At 58.5% G+C, this 16,694-nt stretch overlaps 1 protein-coding gene across 1 annotated transcript in view; it reads left to right on the top strand.

Annotated features, from left to right (window-relative positions):
• The window catches only part of LRPPRC (leucine rich pentatricopeptide repeat containing), a 166,692-nt gene that overhangs the window by 61,581 nt on the left and 88,417 nt on the right, over window positions 1-16,694 (top strand). The window contains exon 23 of the mRNA XM_006022845.3: window positions 48-255. Within this exon, the coding sequence (XP_006022907.2) occupies window positions 48-255 (208 nt within the window). The remainder of the gene's footprint in view (window positions 1-47; window positions 256-16,694) is intronic.

The raw sequence follows: 16,694 nt of genomic DNA, 5'->3' as shown, positions 1-16,694 counted from the left end.
TCCCTACATGAAATTACCTAAGGGTCTTTTGTGTTGTTTCATTGTAGATGTTATTAACATTCTAAAGGAGATGAAAAAGAAGGATGTTCCTATCAGCAGTGTCTCAGCTAAAGTCTTTGCCCGCGTGCTTAGTAGTATGGCCTTGAGAGGTGAAGTTGAAACAGTGAATCAATTATTTGAGATGGTTATGAACCTGGGATTAGCAGAGCCTTCTCAAAATCTGTTCAGCTCTGTGGTTCTTGCTCACCTTGAAAAGTAAGTTTGTTAGGCCTTGTATTAAGGATAATTTTTTTTTAATATTTATTCATTTCATATGATATTATATCATGTTTTGTTAGTTTGTTTTTATACACACACATGAAGACAGTGTATCAGGGTAAAAGGTTGGATGGAACACACTAAAAACAGGAATTACAGACTTGTTGGGATTTTTTTAAATTCTTTTCTGGTTTTTAGTTGGGAGCTTTGGCCATTTCATAGGGACAGGTTGAATAACAGGAGTTGCATACAGAAACTGGGTGACAATTATTTCAAATATTGAGCCTTTATTATTTTTCTTTAAATAGTGGTATGGGTGGATGGAGGGAGGTTGATCTTGGCATTCTTTGTATATTGCTCAGCTATTGAGGTAGTAAAACTATTTTTCTGACCTGAAGGATACACTTGTTTTAGTGAAAGAGCCATCCAGTACCACTTTTGAATGGAAAGGAAGTTCTGTTGTGCAGAGAATACTTCAGTGAAGAGACAGATCTGATGATACTCCTGTAGTATCATTATATGGATGAAATTAAAAAAATAGAATAACTTTTAGTTTCAGTGACATAGTGTTCCATTTATTACCTGCATTATAATCTCATAGAGAGAGGACTCCATACACTCGTTCTGTCAGGAAAAAGTTTTCTAATATCTTATGACAAGGGATCCTGGTTTTTTTCTTTTATTAAAGAATCTGTGATCTTTAAAGCCCACAAATTCTCTGATTAAACCCAATACCTTCAATTAAAATGAAATGCCTCTGTGTGTGTGTGTGTGTGTGTGTGTGTGTGTGTGTGTGTGTGTGTGTGTGTGTGTATCTATCTATATATGTATCAATTGAACACAATGTTTTATTCATATATTTACAATTTTAAAGCAATTTGGAAGCCTACCAGTTCCTTAGTCACTAGTATAAAATAAATTCTAAGTACCTATACATTTGGTATTTGATTTGGAGGTTTTTCATGGGAAAAGCAGAGCTCCTCCTGGCCCCTTTGTTCACCAGGACAAAGGTCCTGGCCCCTCACTCCCCACCCACAGCCCCCCACAGCCCTGCCGGAGGGGGTCCCCAGCTGCCAGGGCTACAGGGCTGGGGACCTAGGTCTGCAGCCCTCTGACCTCCACAGTGGCACCCAAGCCCTGGCTGTTGCATTCGGGAGGAGACACAGCTGTTGCAGTGCAGCGGAGGGCAGAGCTTGACTTCTCCTTCCCCACCAACATGGGCAGCATGGCTGGAGTGAAGCCTGTGGGGGCCAGGTGCGGGCTGCGGACTTGGGCTTCCCACCCTGCTGCCCTCTCCCCAGAGCCTCCGCAGCCCAGTGGGCAGGACCCAACACAGCAGGGCAGAGCAGGGCCATGCAGGGAAACTCCTTGCCACTGGGAGCAATGTACTGCTATGACAAGGGGGGCTTCACTGGGACTGCATGGGGCTTGTAGCGGTGGCAACAAGCTTCCCTGCCTAGCCCTGCTCTGCCCTGCAGTGCGGGTTTCTATCTGCTGGACTGCAGAGACCTTGGGGGGAGGGTAGCGGGGTGGGGAGCCCAAGCCCATAGCGGGCAGCCTTGCACCCCCGCCTCAGGCACAGATCTGGGGACACCTGCCCCCCTGCCTGGTAGTGCACTCAGCAGCAGGGAGCCAGCCCCCCACCTCTCCCTGCCCCTGGACAAGCCACCTGTGGCTCTGTCCTGTTCTCTGCCAGGGCCCTGCGGCTGTACTTTCCAGCTCCAACCCCCGTGCACCGCCCAGTTGGGCAGTAGCCCCAGGCCTAGCCCTGCCCAACTCCCTCCATATGGGAGCCTCAATCCCCTCCAACCCCCCCGATTTACCTGTAGGAGCTGCTCTCCAGGCTGCCCAGCAGCCATGTACATGTGGATGTGTGCACTCACACATGGCACTCCCTGCCTGACCACCCTCCTAATGTTGTTCCCCACAGCCTGTTGCAGGCTGGACTCTGCCAGCTTGCAGAGCTCTTTGCAAAAGTGGAAAATCTGCGTGTTTCTCCGTTAACATGAAAAAAATCTGTTTCTTGGCTGAAACACAAAATCTGCAGTTTTTTTTCCATTTTTCTGCAGGAAATGGAAAACACATATCCCTGCTCATGACACTCATTTGCATTATGTTTTCAATACTAAATGCAGGGAATATTCTGGGCAGGGATAATCACATTTGAATAACCTTTAATAGGGGTGTTTCAAGAGTTAAATATTTGCCCTCACCATATGCAATCATTATTGTTTTTAGTATTTAGTTGTAAAATCTTTGGTCTCTGATGGGTTCAGCGTGATTGAATTTTTAGTCTCTTCAAAAGTAGTCACTTATCCAATATGTCCTTTTGGTACTTTAAATAAAACCCATATGGAATTACGGAACAGTTCATGGTGCTATCTATATTCACTTGCTTTTAATGTTTCTCTATTTGTATACAAGTACTTCTCCGTTAACTACATATACCCATCTATGCCTTTGCTTTCCTATCCAAAAAAAACCTTTTCTACAATTATGTGCTCACATATAGGGTGGTTTGTATATTTAAAATGTTTGTTGCATTAAAACTGACTGTACCAATGCAGACTTTACCTAAAGTTCTTTTCTTAAAAATACATATATATTAGTAATTTATACTAAATATGAAGTAAACTTTTCTTACCACGGAGAGACAGAATAGGAGAAGATTTCTCAAGAGCGGAGGCAAAGCTTGAGAGAGAGAAGGGAAAAGAAGTTTCTGTGGGGAGGGGGAAAGGCTCTCTAGAAAGAGTGAGAAATCGAGCTCTCTAGGGGGAAGTGCGCTCCCTAGAGAGAGAGAGGAAAGCGTGCACTGTCACGGGAGAGGACAGGGCGCACATACTCTTCCCCTCTCTCTTTCTCTGCCTCTCTCCCCGCTGTTGGAAAATCTCCTCGAGAGAGAGAGGGCATACGTTCCTCCTGAGAGAGAGCGTGCGTTCCCCGGGAGAGGGGGAGGGAGGGAGAGCGTGCGTTCCTCGAGAGAGAGAGAGCGAGAGCGTGCGTTCCTCGAGAGAGAGGGGGAGAGCGAGCGCGTGCGTTCCTCGAGAGAGAGGGGGAGAGCGAGCGCGTGCGTTCCTCGAGAGAGAGGGGGAGAGCGAGCGCGTGCGTTCCTCGAGAGAGAGGGGGAGAGCGAGCGCGTGCGTTCCTCGAGAGAGAGGGGGAGAGCGAGCGCGTGCGTTCCTCGAGAGAGAGGGGGAGAGCGAGCGCGTGCGTTCCTCGAGAGAGAGGGGGAGAGCGAGCGCGTGCGTTCCTCGAGAGAGAGGGGGAGAGCGAGCGCGTGCGTTCCTCGAGAGAGAGGGGGAGAGCGAGCGCGTGCGTTCCTCGAGAGAGAGGGGGAGAGCGAGCGCGTGCGTTCCTCGAGAGAGAGGGGGAGAGCGAGCGCGTGCGTTCCTCGAGAGAGAGGGGGAGAGCGAGCGCGTGCGTTCCTCGAGAGAGAGGGGGAGAGCGAGCGCGTGCGTTCCTCGAGAGAGAGGGGGAGAGCGAGCGCGTGCGTTCCTCGAGAGAGAGGGGGAGAGCGAGCGCGTGCGTTCCTCGAGAGAGAGGGGGAGAGCGAGCGCGTGCGTTCCTCGAGAGAGAGGGGGAGAGCGAGCGCGTGCGTTCCTCGAGAGAGAGGGGGAGAGCGAGCGCGTGCGTTCCTCGAGAGAGAGGGGGAGAGCGAGCGCGTGCGTTCCTCGAGAGAGAGGGGGAGAGCGAGCGCGTGCGTTCCTCGAGAGAGAGGGGGAGAGCGAGCGCGTGCGTTCCTCGAGAGAGAGGGGGAGAGCGAGCGCGTGCGTTCCTCGAGAGAGAGGGGGAGAGCGAGCGCGTGCGTTCCTCGAGAGAGAGGGGGAGAGCGAGCGCGTGCGTTCCTCGAGAGAGAGGGGGAGAGCGAGCGCGTGCGTTCCTCGAGAGAGAGGGGGAGAGCGAGCGCGTGCGTTCCTCGAGAGAGAGGGGGAGAGCGAGCGCGTGCGTTCCTCGAGAGAGAGGGGGAGAGCGAGCGCGTGCGTTCCTCGAGAGAGAGGGGGAGAGCGAGCGCGTGCGTTCCTCGAGAGAGAGGGGGAGAGCGAGCGCGTGCGTTCCTCGAGAGAGAGGGGGAGAGCGAGCGCGTGCGTTCCTCGAGAGAGAGGGGGAGAGCGAGCGCGTGCGTTCCTCGAGAGAGAGGGGGAGAGCGAGCGCGTGCGTTCCTCGAGAGAGAGGGGGAGAGCGAGCGCGTGCGTTCCTCGAGAGAGAGGGGGAGAGCGAGCGCGTGCGTTCCTCGAGAGAGAGGGGGAGAGCGAGCGCGTGCGTTCCTCGAGAGAGAGGGGGAGAGCGAGCGCGTGCGTTCCTCGAGAGAGAGGGGGAGAGCGAGCGCGTGCGTTCCTCGAGAGAGAGGGGGAGAGCGAGCGCGTGCGTTCCTCGAGAGAGAGGGGGAGAGCGAGCGCGTGCGTTCCTCGAGAGAGAGGGGGAGAGCGAGCGCGTGCGTTCCTCGAGAGAGAGGGGGAGAGCGAGCGCGTGCGTTCCTCGAGAGAGAGGGGGAGAGCGAGCGCGTGCGTTCCTCGAGAGAGAGGGGGAGAGCGAGCGCGTGCGTTCCTCGAGAGAGAGGGGGAGAGCGAGCGCGTGCGTTCCTCGAGAGAGAGGGGGAGAGCGAGCGCGTGCGTTCCTCGAGAGAGAGGGGGAGAGCGAGCGCGTGCGTTCCTCGAGAGAGAGGGGGAGAGCGAGCGCGTGCGTTCCTCGAGAGAGAGGGGGAGAGCGAGCGCGTGCGTTCCTCGAGAGAGAGGGGGAGAGCGAGCGCGTGCGTTCCTCGAGAGAGAGGGGGAGAGCGAGCGCGTGCGTTCCTCGAGAGAGAGGGGGAGAGCGAGCGCGTGCGTTCCTCGAGAGAGAGGGGGAGAGCGAGCGCGTGCGTTCCTCGAGAGAGAGGGGGAGAGCGAGCGCGTGCGTTCCTCGAGAGAGAGGGGGAGAGCGAGCGCGTGCGTTCCTCGAGAGAGAGGGGGAGAGCGAGCGCGTGCGTTCCTCGAGAGAGAGGGGGAGAGCGAGCGCGTGCGTTCCTCGAGAGAGAGGGGGAGAGCGAGCGCGTGCGTTCCTCGAGAGAGAGGGGGAGAGCGAGCGCGTGCGTTCCTCGAGAGAGAGGGGGAGAGCGAGCGCGTGCGTTCCTCGAGAGAGAGGGGGAGAGCGAGCGCGTGCGTTCCTCGAGAGAGAGGGGGAGAGCGAGCGCGTGCGTTCCTCGAGAGAGAGGGGGAGAGCGAGCGCGTGCGTTCCTCGAGAGAGAGGGGGAGAGCGAGCGCGTGCGTTCCTCGAGAGAGAGGGGGAGAGCGAGCGCGTGCGTTCCTCGAGAGAGAGGGGGAGAGCGAGCGCGTGCGTTCCTCGAGAGAGAGGGGGAGAGCGAGCGCGTGCGTTCCTCGAGAGAGAGGGGGAGAGCGAGCGCGTGCGTTCCTCGAGAGAGAGGGGGAGAGCGAGCGCGTGCGTTCCTCGAGAGAGAGGGGGAGAGCGAGCGCGTGCGTTCCTCGAGAGAGAGGGGGAGAGCGAGCGCGTGCGTTCCTCGAGAGAGAGGGGGAGAGCGAGCGCGTGCGTTCCTCGAGAGAGAGGGGGAGAGCGAGCGCGTGCGTTCCTCGAGAGAGAGGGGGAGAGCGAGCGCGTGCGTTCCTCGAGAGAGAGGGGGAGAGCGAGCGCGTGCGTTCCTCGAGAGAGAGAGAGCGAGAGCGTGCGTTCCTCGAGAGGGGGGGAGAGAGAGAAGCGCGTTCCCAGAGAGGGAGCGAAAGTGCCTGAGAGAGAGAGAGAGAGAGGAAAGTGCCCGAGAGAGAGGAAAGTGCCCAAGAGAAGCGCGTTCCGAGGGAGAGCGAGAGAAGCGCATTGCGAGAGAGCGAGCTAGCGAGAGAGAGAGAAGTGCCCGCGAGACAGAGAAAGAGAAAGTGCCCGCGAGAGAGAGAGAGAGAGGAAAGTGCCCGCGAGAGAGAGAGAGAGAGACAGAGGGAGGCAAGTGTGCTTGAGAGAGAGGGAGAGGACAGCGCGCTCGAGAGAGAGAGAGAGAGCGGAAAGTGCTCTCGAGAGAGAGAGAGAGAGAGAGAGAGAGAGAGCAGAAAGTGCTCGAGAGAGAGCGAGCGAGAGAGCGGAAAGTGCTCGAGAGAGAGCGAGCGAGAGAGCGGAAAGTGCTCGAGAGAGAGCGAGCGAGAGAGCGGAAAGTGCTCGAGAGAGAGCGAGCGAGAGAGCGGAAAGTGCTCGAGAGAGAGCGAGCGAGAGAGCGGAAAGTGCTCGAGAGAGAGCGAGCGAGAGAGCGGAAAGTGCTCGAGAGAGAGCGAGCGAGAGAGCGGAAAGTGCTCGAGAGAGAGCGAGCGAGAGAGCGGAAAGTGCTCGAGAGAGAGCGAGCGAGAGAGCGGAAAGTGCTCGAGAGAGAGCGAGCGAGAGAGCGGAAAGTGCTCGAGAGAGAGCGAGCGAGAGAGCGGAAAGTGCTCGAGAGAGAGCGAGCGAGAGAGCGGAAAGTGCTCGAGAGAGAGCGAGCGAGAGAGCGGAAAGTGCTCGAGAGAGAGCGAGCGAGAGAGCGGAAAGTGCTCGAGAGAGAGCGAGCGAGAGAGCGGAAAGTGCTCGAGAGAGAGCGAGCGAGAGAGCGGAAAGTGCTCGAGAGAGAGCGAGCGAGAGAGCGGAAAGTGCTCGAGAGAGAGCGAGCGAGAGAGCGGAAAGTGCTCGAGAGAGAGCGAGCGAGAGAGCGGAAAGTGCTCGAGAGAGAGCGAGCGAGAGAGCGGAAAGTGCTCGAGAGAGAGCGAGCGAGAGAGCGGAAAGTGCTCGAGAGAGAGCGAGCGAGAGAGCGGAAAGTGCTCGAGAGAGAGCGAGCGAGAGAGCGGAAAGTGCTCGAGAGAGAGCGAGCGAGAGAGCGGAAAGTGCTCGAGAGAGAGCGAGCGAGAGAGCGGAAAGTGCTCGAGAGAGAGCGAGCGAGAGAGCGGAAAGTGCTCGAGAGAGAGCGAGCGAGAGAGCGGAAAGTGCTCGAGAGAGAGCGAGCGAGAGAGCGGAAAGTGCTCGAGAGAGAGCGAGCGAGAGAGCGGAAAGTGCTCGAGAGAGAGCGAGCGAGAGAGCGGAAAGTGCTCGAGAGAGAGCGAGCGAGAGAGCGGAAAGTGCTCGAGAGAGAGCGAGCGAGAGAGCGGAAAGTGCTCGAGAGAGAGCGAGCGAGAGAGCGGAAAGTGCTCGAGAGAGAGCGAGCGAGAGAGCGGAAAGTGCTCGAGAGAGAGCGAGCGAGAGAGCGGAAAGTGCTCGAGAGAGAGCGAGCGAGAGAGCGGAAAGTGCTCGAGAGAGAGCGAGCGAGAGAGCGGAAAGTGCTCGAGAGAGAGCGAGCGAGAGAGCGGAAAGTGCTCGAGAGAGAGCGAGCGAGAGAGCGGAAAGTGCTCGAGAGAGAGCGAGCGAGAGAGCGGAAAGTGCTCGAGAGAGAGCGAGCGAGAGAGCGGAAAGTGCTCGAGAGAGAGCGAGCGAGAGAGCGGAAAGTGCTCGAGAGAGAGCGAGCGAGAGAGCGGAAAGTGCTCGAGAGAGAGCGAGCGAGAGAGCGGAAAGTGCTCGAGAGAGAGCGAGCGAGAGAGCGGAAAGTGCTCGAGAGAGAGCGAGCGAGAGAGCGGAAAGTGCTCGAGAGAGAGCGAGCGAGAGAGCGGAAAGTGCTCGAGAGAGAGCGAGCGAGAGAGCGGAAAGTGCTCGAGAGAGAGCGAGCGAGAGAGCGGAAAGTGCTCGAGAGAGAGCGAGCGAGAGAGCGGAAAGTGCTCGAGAGAGAGCGAGCGAGAGAGCGGAAAGTGCTCGAGAGAGAGCGAGCGAGAGAGCGGAAAGTGCTCGAGAGAGAGCGAGCGAGAGAGCGGAAAGTGCTCGAGAGAGAGCGAGCGAGAGAGCGGAAAGTGCTCGAGAGAGAGCGAGCGAGAGAGCGGAAAGTGCTCGAGAGAGAGCGAGCGAGAGAGCGGAAAGTGCTCGAGAGAGAGCGAGCGAGAGAGCGGAAAGTGCTCGAGAGAGAGCGAGCGAGAGAGCGGAAAGTGCTCGAGAGAGAGCGAGCGAGAGAGCGGAAAGTGCTCGAGAGAGAGCGAGCGAGAGAGCGGAAAGTGCTCGAGAGAGAGCGAGCGAGAGAGCGGAAAGTGCTCGAGAGAGAGCGAGCGAGAGAGCGGAAAGTGCTCGAGAGAGAGCGAGCGAGAGAGCGGAAAGTGCTCGAGAGAGAGCGAGCGAGAGAGCGGAAAGTGCTCGAGAGAGAGCGAGCGAGAGAGCGGAAAGTGCTCGAGAGAGAGCGAGCGAGAGAGCGGAAAGTGCTCGAGAGAGAGCGAGCGAGAGAGCGGAAAGTGCTCGAGAGAGAGCGAGCGAGAGAGCGGAAAGTGCTCGAGAGAGAGCGAGCGAGAGAGCGGAAAGTGCTCGAGAGAGAGCGAGCGAGAGAGCGGAAAGTGCTCGAGAGAGAGCGAGCGAGAGAGCGGAAAGTGCTCGAGAGAGAGCGAGCGAGAGAGCGGAAAGTGCTCGAGAGAGAGCGAGCGAGAGAGCGGAAAGTGCTCGAGAGAGAGCGAGCGAGAGAGCGGAAAGTGCTCGAGAGAGAGCGAGCGAGAGAGCGGAAAGTGCTCGAGAGAGAGCGAGCGAGAGAGCGGAAAGTGCTCGAGAGAGAGCGAGCGAGAGAGCGGAAAGTGCTCGAGAGAGAGCGAGCGAGAGAGCGGAAAGTGCTCGAGAGAGAGCGAGCGAGAGAGCGGAAAGTGCTCGAGAGAGAGCGAGCGAGAGAGCGGAAAGTGCTCGAGAGAGAGCGAGCGAGAGAGCGGAAAGTGCTCGAGAGAGAGCGAGCGAGAGAGCGGAAAGTGCTCGAGAGAGAGCGAGCGAGAGAGCGGAAAGTGCTCGAGAGAGAGCGAGCGAGAGAGCGGAAAGTGCTCGAGAGAGAGCGAGCGAGAGAGCGGAAAGTGCTCGAGAGAGAGCGAGCGAGAGAGCGGAAAGTGCTCGAGAGAGAGCGAGCGAGAGAGCGGAAAGTGCTCGAGAGAGAGCGAGCGAGAGAGCGGAAAGTGCTCGAGAGAGAGCGAGCGAGAGAGCGGAAAGTGCTCGAGAGAGAGCGAGCGAGAGAGCGGAAAGTGCTCGAGAGAGAGCGAGCGAGAGAGCGGAAAGTGCTCGAGAGAGAGCGAGCGAGAGAGCGGAAAGTGCTCGAGAGAGAGCGAGCGAGAGAGCGGAAAGTGCTCGAGAGAGAGCGAGCGAGAGAGCGGAAAGTGCTCGAGAGAGAGCGAGCGAGAGAGCGGAAAGTGCTCGAGAGAGAGCGAGCGAGAGAGCGGAAAGTGCTCGAGAGAGAGCGAGCGAGAGAGCGGAAAGTGCTCGAGAGAGAGCGAGCGAGAGAGCGGAAAGTGCTCGAGAGAGAGCGAGCGAGAGAGCGGAAAGTGCTCGAGAGAGAGCGAGCGAGAGAGCGGAAAGTGCTCGAGAGAGAGCGAGCGAGAGAGCGGAAAGTGCTCGAGAGAGAGCGAGCGAGAGAGCGGAAAGTGCTCGAGAGAGAGCGAGCGAGAGAGCGGAAAGTGCTCGAGAGAGAGCGAGCGAGAGAGCGGAAAGTGCTCGAGAGAGAGCGAGCGAGAGAGCGGAAAGTGCTCGAGAGAGAGCGAGCGAGAGAGCGGAAAGTGCTCGAGAGAGAGCGAGCGAGAGAGCGGAAAGTGCTCGAGAGAGAGCGAGCGAGAGAGCGGAAAGTGCTCGAGAGAGAGCGAGCGAGAGAGCGGAAAGTGCTCGAGAGAGAGCGAGCGAGAGAGCGGAAAGTGCTCGAGAGAGAGCGAGCGAGAGAGCGGAAAGTGCTCGAGAGAGAGCGAGCGAGAGAGCGGAAAGTGCTCGAGAGAGAGCGAGCGAGAGAGCGGAAAGTGCTCGAGAGAGAGCGAGCGAGAGAGCGGAAAGTGCTCGAGAGAGAGCGAGCGAGAGAGCGGAAAGTGCTCGAGAGAGAGCGAGCGAGAGAGCGGAAAGTGCTCGAGAGAGAGCGAGCGAGAGAGCGGAAAGTGCTCGAGAGAGAGCGAGCGAGAGAGCGGAAAGTGCTCGAGAGAGAGCGAGCGAGAGAGCGGAAAGTGCTCGAGAGAGAGCGAGCGAGAGAGCGGAAAGTGCTCGAGAGAGAGCGAGCGAGAGAGCGGAAAGTGCTCGAGAGAGAGCGAGCGAGAGAGCGGAAAGTGCTCGAGAGAGAGCGAGCGAGAGAGCGGAAAGTGCTCGAGAGAGAGCGAGCGAGAGAGCGGAAAGTGCTCGAGAGAGAGCGAGCGAGAGAGCGGAAAGTGCTCGAGAGAGAGCGAGCGAGAGAGCGGAAAGTGCTCGAGAGAGAGCGAGCGAGAGAGCGGAAAGTGCTCGAGAGAGAGCGAGCGAGAGAGCGGAAAGTGCTCGAGAGAGAGCGAGCGAGAGAGCGGAAAGTGCTCGAGAGAGAGCGAGCGAGAGAGCGGAAAGTGCTCGAGAGAGAGCGAGCGAGAGAGCGGAAAGTGCTCGAGAGAGAGCGAGCGAGAGAGCGGAAAGTGCTCGAGAGAGAGCGAGCGAGAGAGCGGAAAGTGCTCGAGAGAGAGCGAGCGAGAGAGCGGAAAGTGCTCGAGAGAGAGCGAGCGAGAGAGCGGAAAGTGCTCGAGAGAGAGCGAGCGAGAGAGCGGAAAGTGCTCGAGAGAGAGCGAGCGAGAGAGCGGAAAGTGCTCGAGAGAGAGCGAGCGAGAGAGCGGAAAGTGCTCGAGAGAGAGCGAGCGAGAGAGCGGAAAGTGCTCGAGAGAGAGCGAGCGAGAGAGCGGAAAGTGCTCGAGAGAGAGCGAGCGAGAGAGCGGAAAGTGCTCGAGAGAGAGCGAGCGAGAGAGCGGAAAGTGCTCGAGAGAGAGCGAGCGAGAGAGCGGAAAGTGCTCGAGAGAGAGCGAGCGAGAGAGCGGAAAGTGCTCGAGAGAGAGCGAGCGAGAGAGCGGAAAGTGCTCGAGAGAGAGCGAGCGAGAGAGCGGAAAGTGCTCGAGAGAGAGCGAGCGAGAGAGCGGAAAGTGCTCGAGAGAGAGCGAGCGAGAGAGCGGAAAGTGCTCGAGAGAGAGCGAGCGAGAGAGCGGAAAGTGCTCGAGAGAGAGCGAGCGAGAGAGCGGAAAGTGCTCGAGAGAGAGCGAGCGAGAGAGCGGAAAGTGCTCGAGAGAGAGCGAGCGAGAGAGCGGAAAGTGCTCGAGAGAGAGCGAGCGAGAGAGCGGAAAGTGCTCGAGAGAGAGCGAGCGAGAGAGCGGAAAGTGCTCGAGAGAGAGCGAGCGAGAGAGCGGAAAGTGCTCGAGAGAGAGCGAGCGAGAGAGCGGAAAGTGCTCGAGAGAGAGCGAGCGAGAGAGCGGAAAGTGCTCGAGAGAGAGCGAGCGAGAGAGCGGAAAGTGCTCGAGAGAGAGCGAGCGAGAGAGCGGAAAGTGCTCGAGAGAGAGCGAGCGAGAGAGCGGAAAGTGCTCGAGAGAGAGCGAGCGAGAGAGCGGAAAGTGCTCGAGAGAGAGCGAGCGAGAGAGCGGAAAGTGCTCGAGAGAGAGCGAGCGAGAGAGCGGAAAGTGCTCGAGAGAGAGCGAGCGAGAGAGCGGAAAGTGCTCGAGAGAGAGCGAGCGAGAGAGCGGAAAGTGCTCGAGAGAGAGCGAGCGAGAGAGCGGAAAGTGCTCGAGAGAGAGCGAGCGAGAGAGCGGAAAGTGCTCGAGAGAGAGCGAGCGAGAGAGCGGAAAGTGCTCGAGAGAGAGCGAGCGAGAGAGCGGAAAGTGCTCGAGAGAGAGCGAGCGAGAGAGCGGAAAGTGCTCGAGAGAGAGCGAGCGAGAGAGCGGAAAGTGCTCGAGAGAGAGCGAGCGAGAGAGCGGAAAGTGCTCGAGAGAGAGCGAGCGAGAGAGCGGAAAGTGCTCGAGAGAGAGCGAGCGAGAGAGCGGAAAGTGCTCGAGAGAGAGCGAGCGAGAGAGCGGAAAGTGCTCGAGAGAGAGCGAGCGAGAGAGCGGAAAGTGCTCGAGAGAGAGCGAGCGAGAGAGCGGAAAGTGCTCGAGAGAGAGCGAGCGAGAGAGCGGAAAGTGCTCGAGAGAGAGCGAGCGAGAGAGCGGAAAGTGCTCGAGAGAGAGCGAGCGAGAGAGCGGAAAGTGCTCGAGAGAGAGCGAGCGAGAGAGCGGAAAGTGCTCGAGAGAGAGCGAGCGAGAGAGCGGAAAGTGCTCGAGAGAGAGCGAGCGAGAGAGCGGAAAGTGCTCGAGAGAGAGCGAGCGAGAGAGCGGAAAGTGCTCGAGAGAGAGCGAGCGAGAGAGCGGAAAGTGCTCGAGAGAGAGCGAGCGAGAGAGCGGAAAGTGCTCGAGAGAGAGCGAGCGAGAGAGCGGAAAGTGCTCGAGAGAGAGCGAGCGAGAGAGCGGAAAGTGCTCGAGAGAGAGCGAGCGAGAGAGCGGAAAGTGCTCGAGAGAGAGCGAGCGAGAGAGCGGAAAGTGCTCGAGAGAGAGCGAGCGAGAGAGCGGAAAGTGCTCGAGAGAGAGCGAGCGAGAGAGCGGAAAGTGCTCGAGAGAGAGCGAGCGAGAGAGCGGAAAGTGCTCGAGAGAGAGCGAGCGAGAGAGCGGAAAGTGCTCGAGAGAGAGCGAGCGAGAGAGCGGAAAGTGCTCGAGAGAGAGCGAGCGAGAGAGCGGAAAGTGCTCGAGAGAGAGCGAGCGAGAGAGCGGAAAGTGCTCGAGAGAGAGCGAGCGAGAGAGCGGAAAGTGCTCGAGAGAGAGCGAGCGAGAGAGCGGAAAGTGCTCGAGAGAGAGCGAGCGAGAGAGCGGAAAGTGCTCGAGAGAGAGCGAGCGAGAGAGCGGAAAGTGCTCGAGAGAGAGCGAGCGAGAGAGCGGAAAGTGCTCGAGAGAGAGCGAGCGAGAGAGCGGAAAGTGCTCGAGAGAGAGCGAGCGAGAGAGCGGAAAGTGCTCGAGAGAGAGCGAGCGAGAGAGCGGAAAGTGCTCGAGAGAGAGCGAGCGAGAGAGCGGAAAGTGCTCGAGAGAGAGCGAGCGAGAGAGCGGAAAGTGCTCGAGAGAGAGCGAGCGAGAGAGCGGAAAGTGCTCGAGAGAGAGCGAGCGAGAGAGCGGAAAGTGCTCGAGAGAGAGCGAGCGAGAGAGCGGAAAGTGCTCGAGAGAGAGCGAGCGAGAGAGCGGAAAGTGCTCGAGAGAGAGCGAGCGAGAGAGCGGAAAGTGCTCGAGAGAGAGCGAGCGAGAGAGCGGAAAGTGCTCGAGAGAGAGCGAGCGAGAGAGCGGAAAGTGCTCGAGAGAGAGCGAGCGAGAGAGCGGAAAGTGCTCGAGAGAGAGCGAGCGAGAGAGCGGAAAGTGCTCGAGAGAGAGCGAGCGAGAGAGCGGAAAGTGCTCGAGAGAGAGCGAGCGAGAGAGCGGAAAGTGCTCGAGAGAGAGCGAGCGAGAGAGCGGAAAGTGCTCGAGAGAGAGCGAGCGAGAGAGCGGAAAGTGCTCGAGAGAGAGCGAGCGAGAGAGCGGAAAGTGCTCGAGAGAGAGCGAGCGAGAGAGCGGAAAGTGCTCGAGAGAGAGCGAGCGAGAGAGCGGAAAGTGCTCGAGAGAGAGCGAGCGAGAGAGCGGAAAGTGCTCGAGAGAGAGCGAGCGAGAGAGCGGAAAGTGCTCGAGAGAGAGCGAGCGAGAGAGCGGAAAGTGCTCGAGAGAGAGCGAGCGAGAGAGCGGAAAGTGCTCGAGAGAGAGCGAGCGAGAGAGCGGAAAGTGCTCGAGAGAGAGCGAGCGAGAGAGCGGAAAGTGCTCGAGAGAGAGCGAGCGAGAGAGCGGAAAGTGCTCGAGAGAGAGCGAGCGAGAGAGCGGAAAGTGCTCGAGAGAGAGCGAGCGAGAGAGCGGAAAGTGCTCGAGAGAGAGCGAGCGAGAGAGCGGAAAGTGCTCGAGAGAGAGCGAGCGAGAGAGCGGAAAGTGCTCGAGAGAGAGCGAGCGAGAGAGCGGAAAGTGCTCGAGAGAGAGCGAGCGAGAGAGCGGAAAGTGCTCGAGAGAGAGCGAGCGAGAGAGCGGAAAGTGCTCGAGAGAGAGCGAGCGAGAGAGCGGAAAGTGCTCGAGAGAGAGCGAGCGAGAGAGCGGAAAGTGCTCGAGAGAGAGCGAGCGAGAGAGCGGAAAGTGCTCGAGAGAGAGCGAGCGAGAGAGCGGAAAGTGCTCGAGAGAGAGCGAGCGAGAGAGCGGAAAGTGCTCGAGAGAGAGCGAGCGAGAGAGCGGAAAGTGCTCGAGAGAGAGCGAGCGAGAGAGCGGAAAGTGCTCGAGAGAGAGCGAGCGAGAGAGCGGAAAGTGCTCGAGAGAGAGCGAGCGAGAGAGCGGAAAGTGCTCGAGAGAGAGCGAGCGAGAGAGCGGAAAGTGCTCGAGAGAGAGCGAGCGAGAGAGCGGAAAGTGCTCGAGAGAGAGCGAGCGAGAGAGCGGAAAGTGCTCGAGAGAGAGCGAGCGAGAGAGCGGAAAGTGCTCGAGAGAGAGCGAGCGAGAGAGCGGAAAGTGCTCGAGAGAGAGCGAGCGAGAGAGCGGAAAGTGCTCGAGAGAGAGCGAGCGAGAGAGCGGAAAGTGCTCGAGAGAGAGCGAGCGAGAGAGCGGAAAGTGCTCGAGAGAGAGCGAGCGAGAGAGCGGAAAGTGCTCGAGAGAGAGCGAGCGAGAGAGCGGAAAGTGCTCGAGAGAGAGCGAGCGAGAGAGCGGAAAGTGCTCGAGAGAGAGCGAGCGAGAGAGCGGAAAGTGCTCGAGAGAGAGCGAGCGAGAGAGCGGAAAGTGCTCGAGAGAGAGCGAGCGAGAGAGCGGAAAGTGCTCGAGAGAGAGCGAGCGAGAGAGCGGAAAGTGCTCGAGAGAGAGCGAGCGAGAGAGCGGAAAGTGCTCGAGAGAGAGCGAGCGAGAGAGCGGAAAGTGCTCGAGAGAGAGCGAGCGAGAGAGCGGAAAGTGCTCGAGAGAGAGCGAGCGAGAGAGCGGAAAGTGCTCGAGAGAGAGCGAGCGAGAGAGCGGAAAGTGCTCGAGAGAGAGCGAGCGAGAGAGCGGAAAGTGCTCGAGAGAGAGCGAGCGAGAGAGCGGAAAGTGCTCGAGAGAGAGCGAGCGAGAGAGCGGAAAGTGCTCGAGAGAGAGCGAGCGAGAGAGCGGAAAGTGCTCGAGAGAGAGCGAGCGAGAGAGCGGAAAGTGCTCGAGAGAGAGCGAGCGAGAGAGCGGAAAGTGCTCGAGAGAGAGCGAGCGAGAGAGCGGAAAGAGAGAGAGAGAGAGCGGAAAGTGCTCTCGAGAGAGAGAGAGAGAGAGAGCGGAAAGTGCTCTCGAGAGAGAGAGAGAGAGAGAGCGGAAAGTGCTCTCGAGAGAGAGAGAGAGAGAGAGCGGAAAGTGCTCTCGAGAGAGAGAGAGAGAGAGAGCGGAAAGTGCTCTCGAGAGAGAGAGAGAGAGAGAGCGGAAAGTGCTCTCGAGAGAGAGAGAGAGAGAGAGCGGAAAGTGCTCTCGAGAGAGAGAGAGAGAGAGAGCGGAAAGTGCTCTCGAGAGAGAGAGAGAGAGGAAAGCGCGCTTGAGAGAGGGAGAGGAAAGTGCCCCCGAGAGAGAGAGGGAGAGGAAAGTGCGCTCACGAGAGAGAGAGAGAGAGAGCGGAAAGTGCTCTCGAGAGAGAGAGAGAGCGGAAAGTGCTCTCGAGAGAGAGAGAGAGCGGAAAGTGCTCTCGAGAGAGAGAGAGAGCGGAAAGTGCTCTCGAGAGAGAGAGAGAGCGGAAAGTGCTCTCGAGAGAGAGAGAGAGCGGAAAGTGCTCTCGAGAGAGAGAGAGAGCGGAAAGTGCTCTCGAGAGAGAGAGAGAGCGGAAAGTGCTCTCGAGAGAGAGAGAGAGCGGAAAGTGCTCTCGAGAGAGAGAGAGAGCGGAAAGTGCTCTCGAGAGAGAGAGAGAGAGGAAAGCGCGCTCGAGAGAGGGAGAAAGGAGAGTGCTCAGAGAGAGAGAGAGCAAGGAAAGTGCGCTCGAGAGACAGAGGAAAATGTGCTGGGGAGAGAGAGAGTGAATGTGCACGCTCGAGAGGGAGAGAAGGAGGAAAGTGCCCTCGAGAGAGGGAGGAAAGTGAACACGCTTGATAGAGAGAGAGAGGAAAGTCCACTTGAGAGAGAGAGCGAGGAAAGTTCATTCGAGAGAGAGGGAGCGAGGAAAGTGCGCTCGTGAGAGAGTCAGAAAAGTGCGCTCGAGAGAGAGAGCAAGGAATTGGGTGCCCTCTCTTTCGAGAGGTGTTATGCGCTCTTAAGAGAGGGAGGTACTGTGCGCTCGAGAGAGGGGGGCTTGGACTCGAGATAGAGGGGGGCGTGTACTTGAGAGAGTGGGGGCGCTTGCGCTTGAGAGGTGGGGCATGCGCTCTTTCTCAAGAGGGGGACGTGCAATCGGGAGGAGGGGCGAGAGAGAGGGTGGTGCGTTCGAGAGAGGAAGCGGCGCGTGCTCTCAAGAGACGTGGCATGCACTCTCTAAAGAGAGGGGGGGAGTGTGCATTCAAGGTGGGGGTGTTCTCTCTCTTTTCAGAGAGAGAGGGGGGCGTGCGCTTAAGAATGGGGGTGTGCACTTGAGACCGAGAGGGGGGCATGCGTTCTCTTGGAGGGTCGTGCGCTCGCGAGAGAAAGGGGGCGGGCGTTTGCGAG

This window comes from Alligator sinensis, unplaced genomic scaffold (assembly GCF_000455745.1).
Source record: "Alligator sinensis unplaced genomic scaffold, ASM45574v1 scaffold377_1, whole genome shotgun sequence".
NCBI lineage: Eukaryota > Metazoa > Chordata > Crocodylia > Alligatoridae > Alligator > Alligator sinensis.
This window is presented reverse-complemented; position numbering and strand designations above follow the sequence as displayed.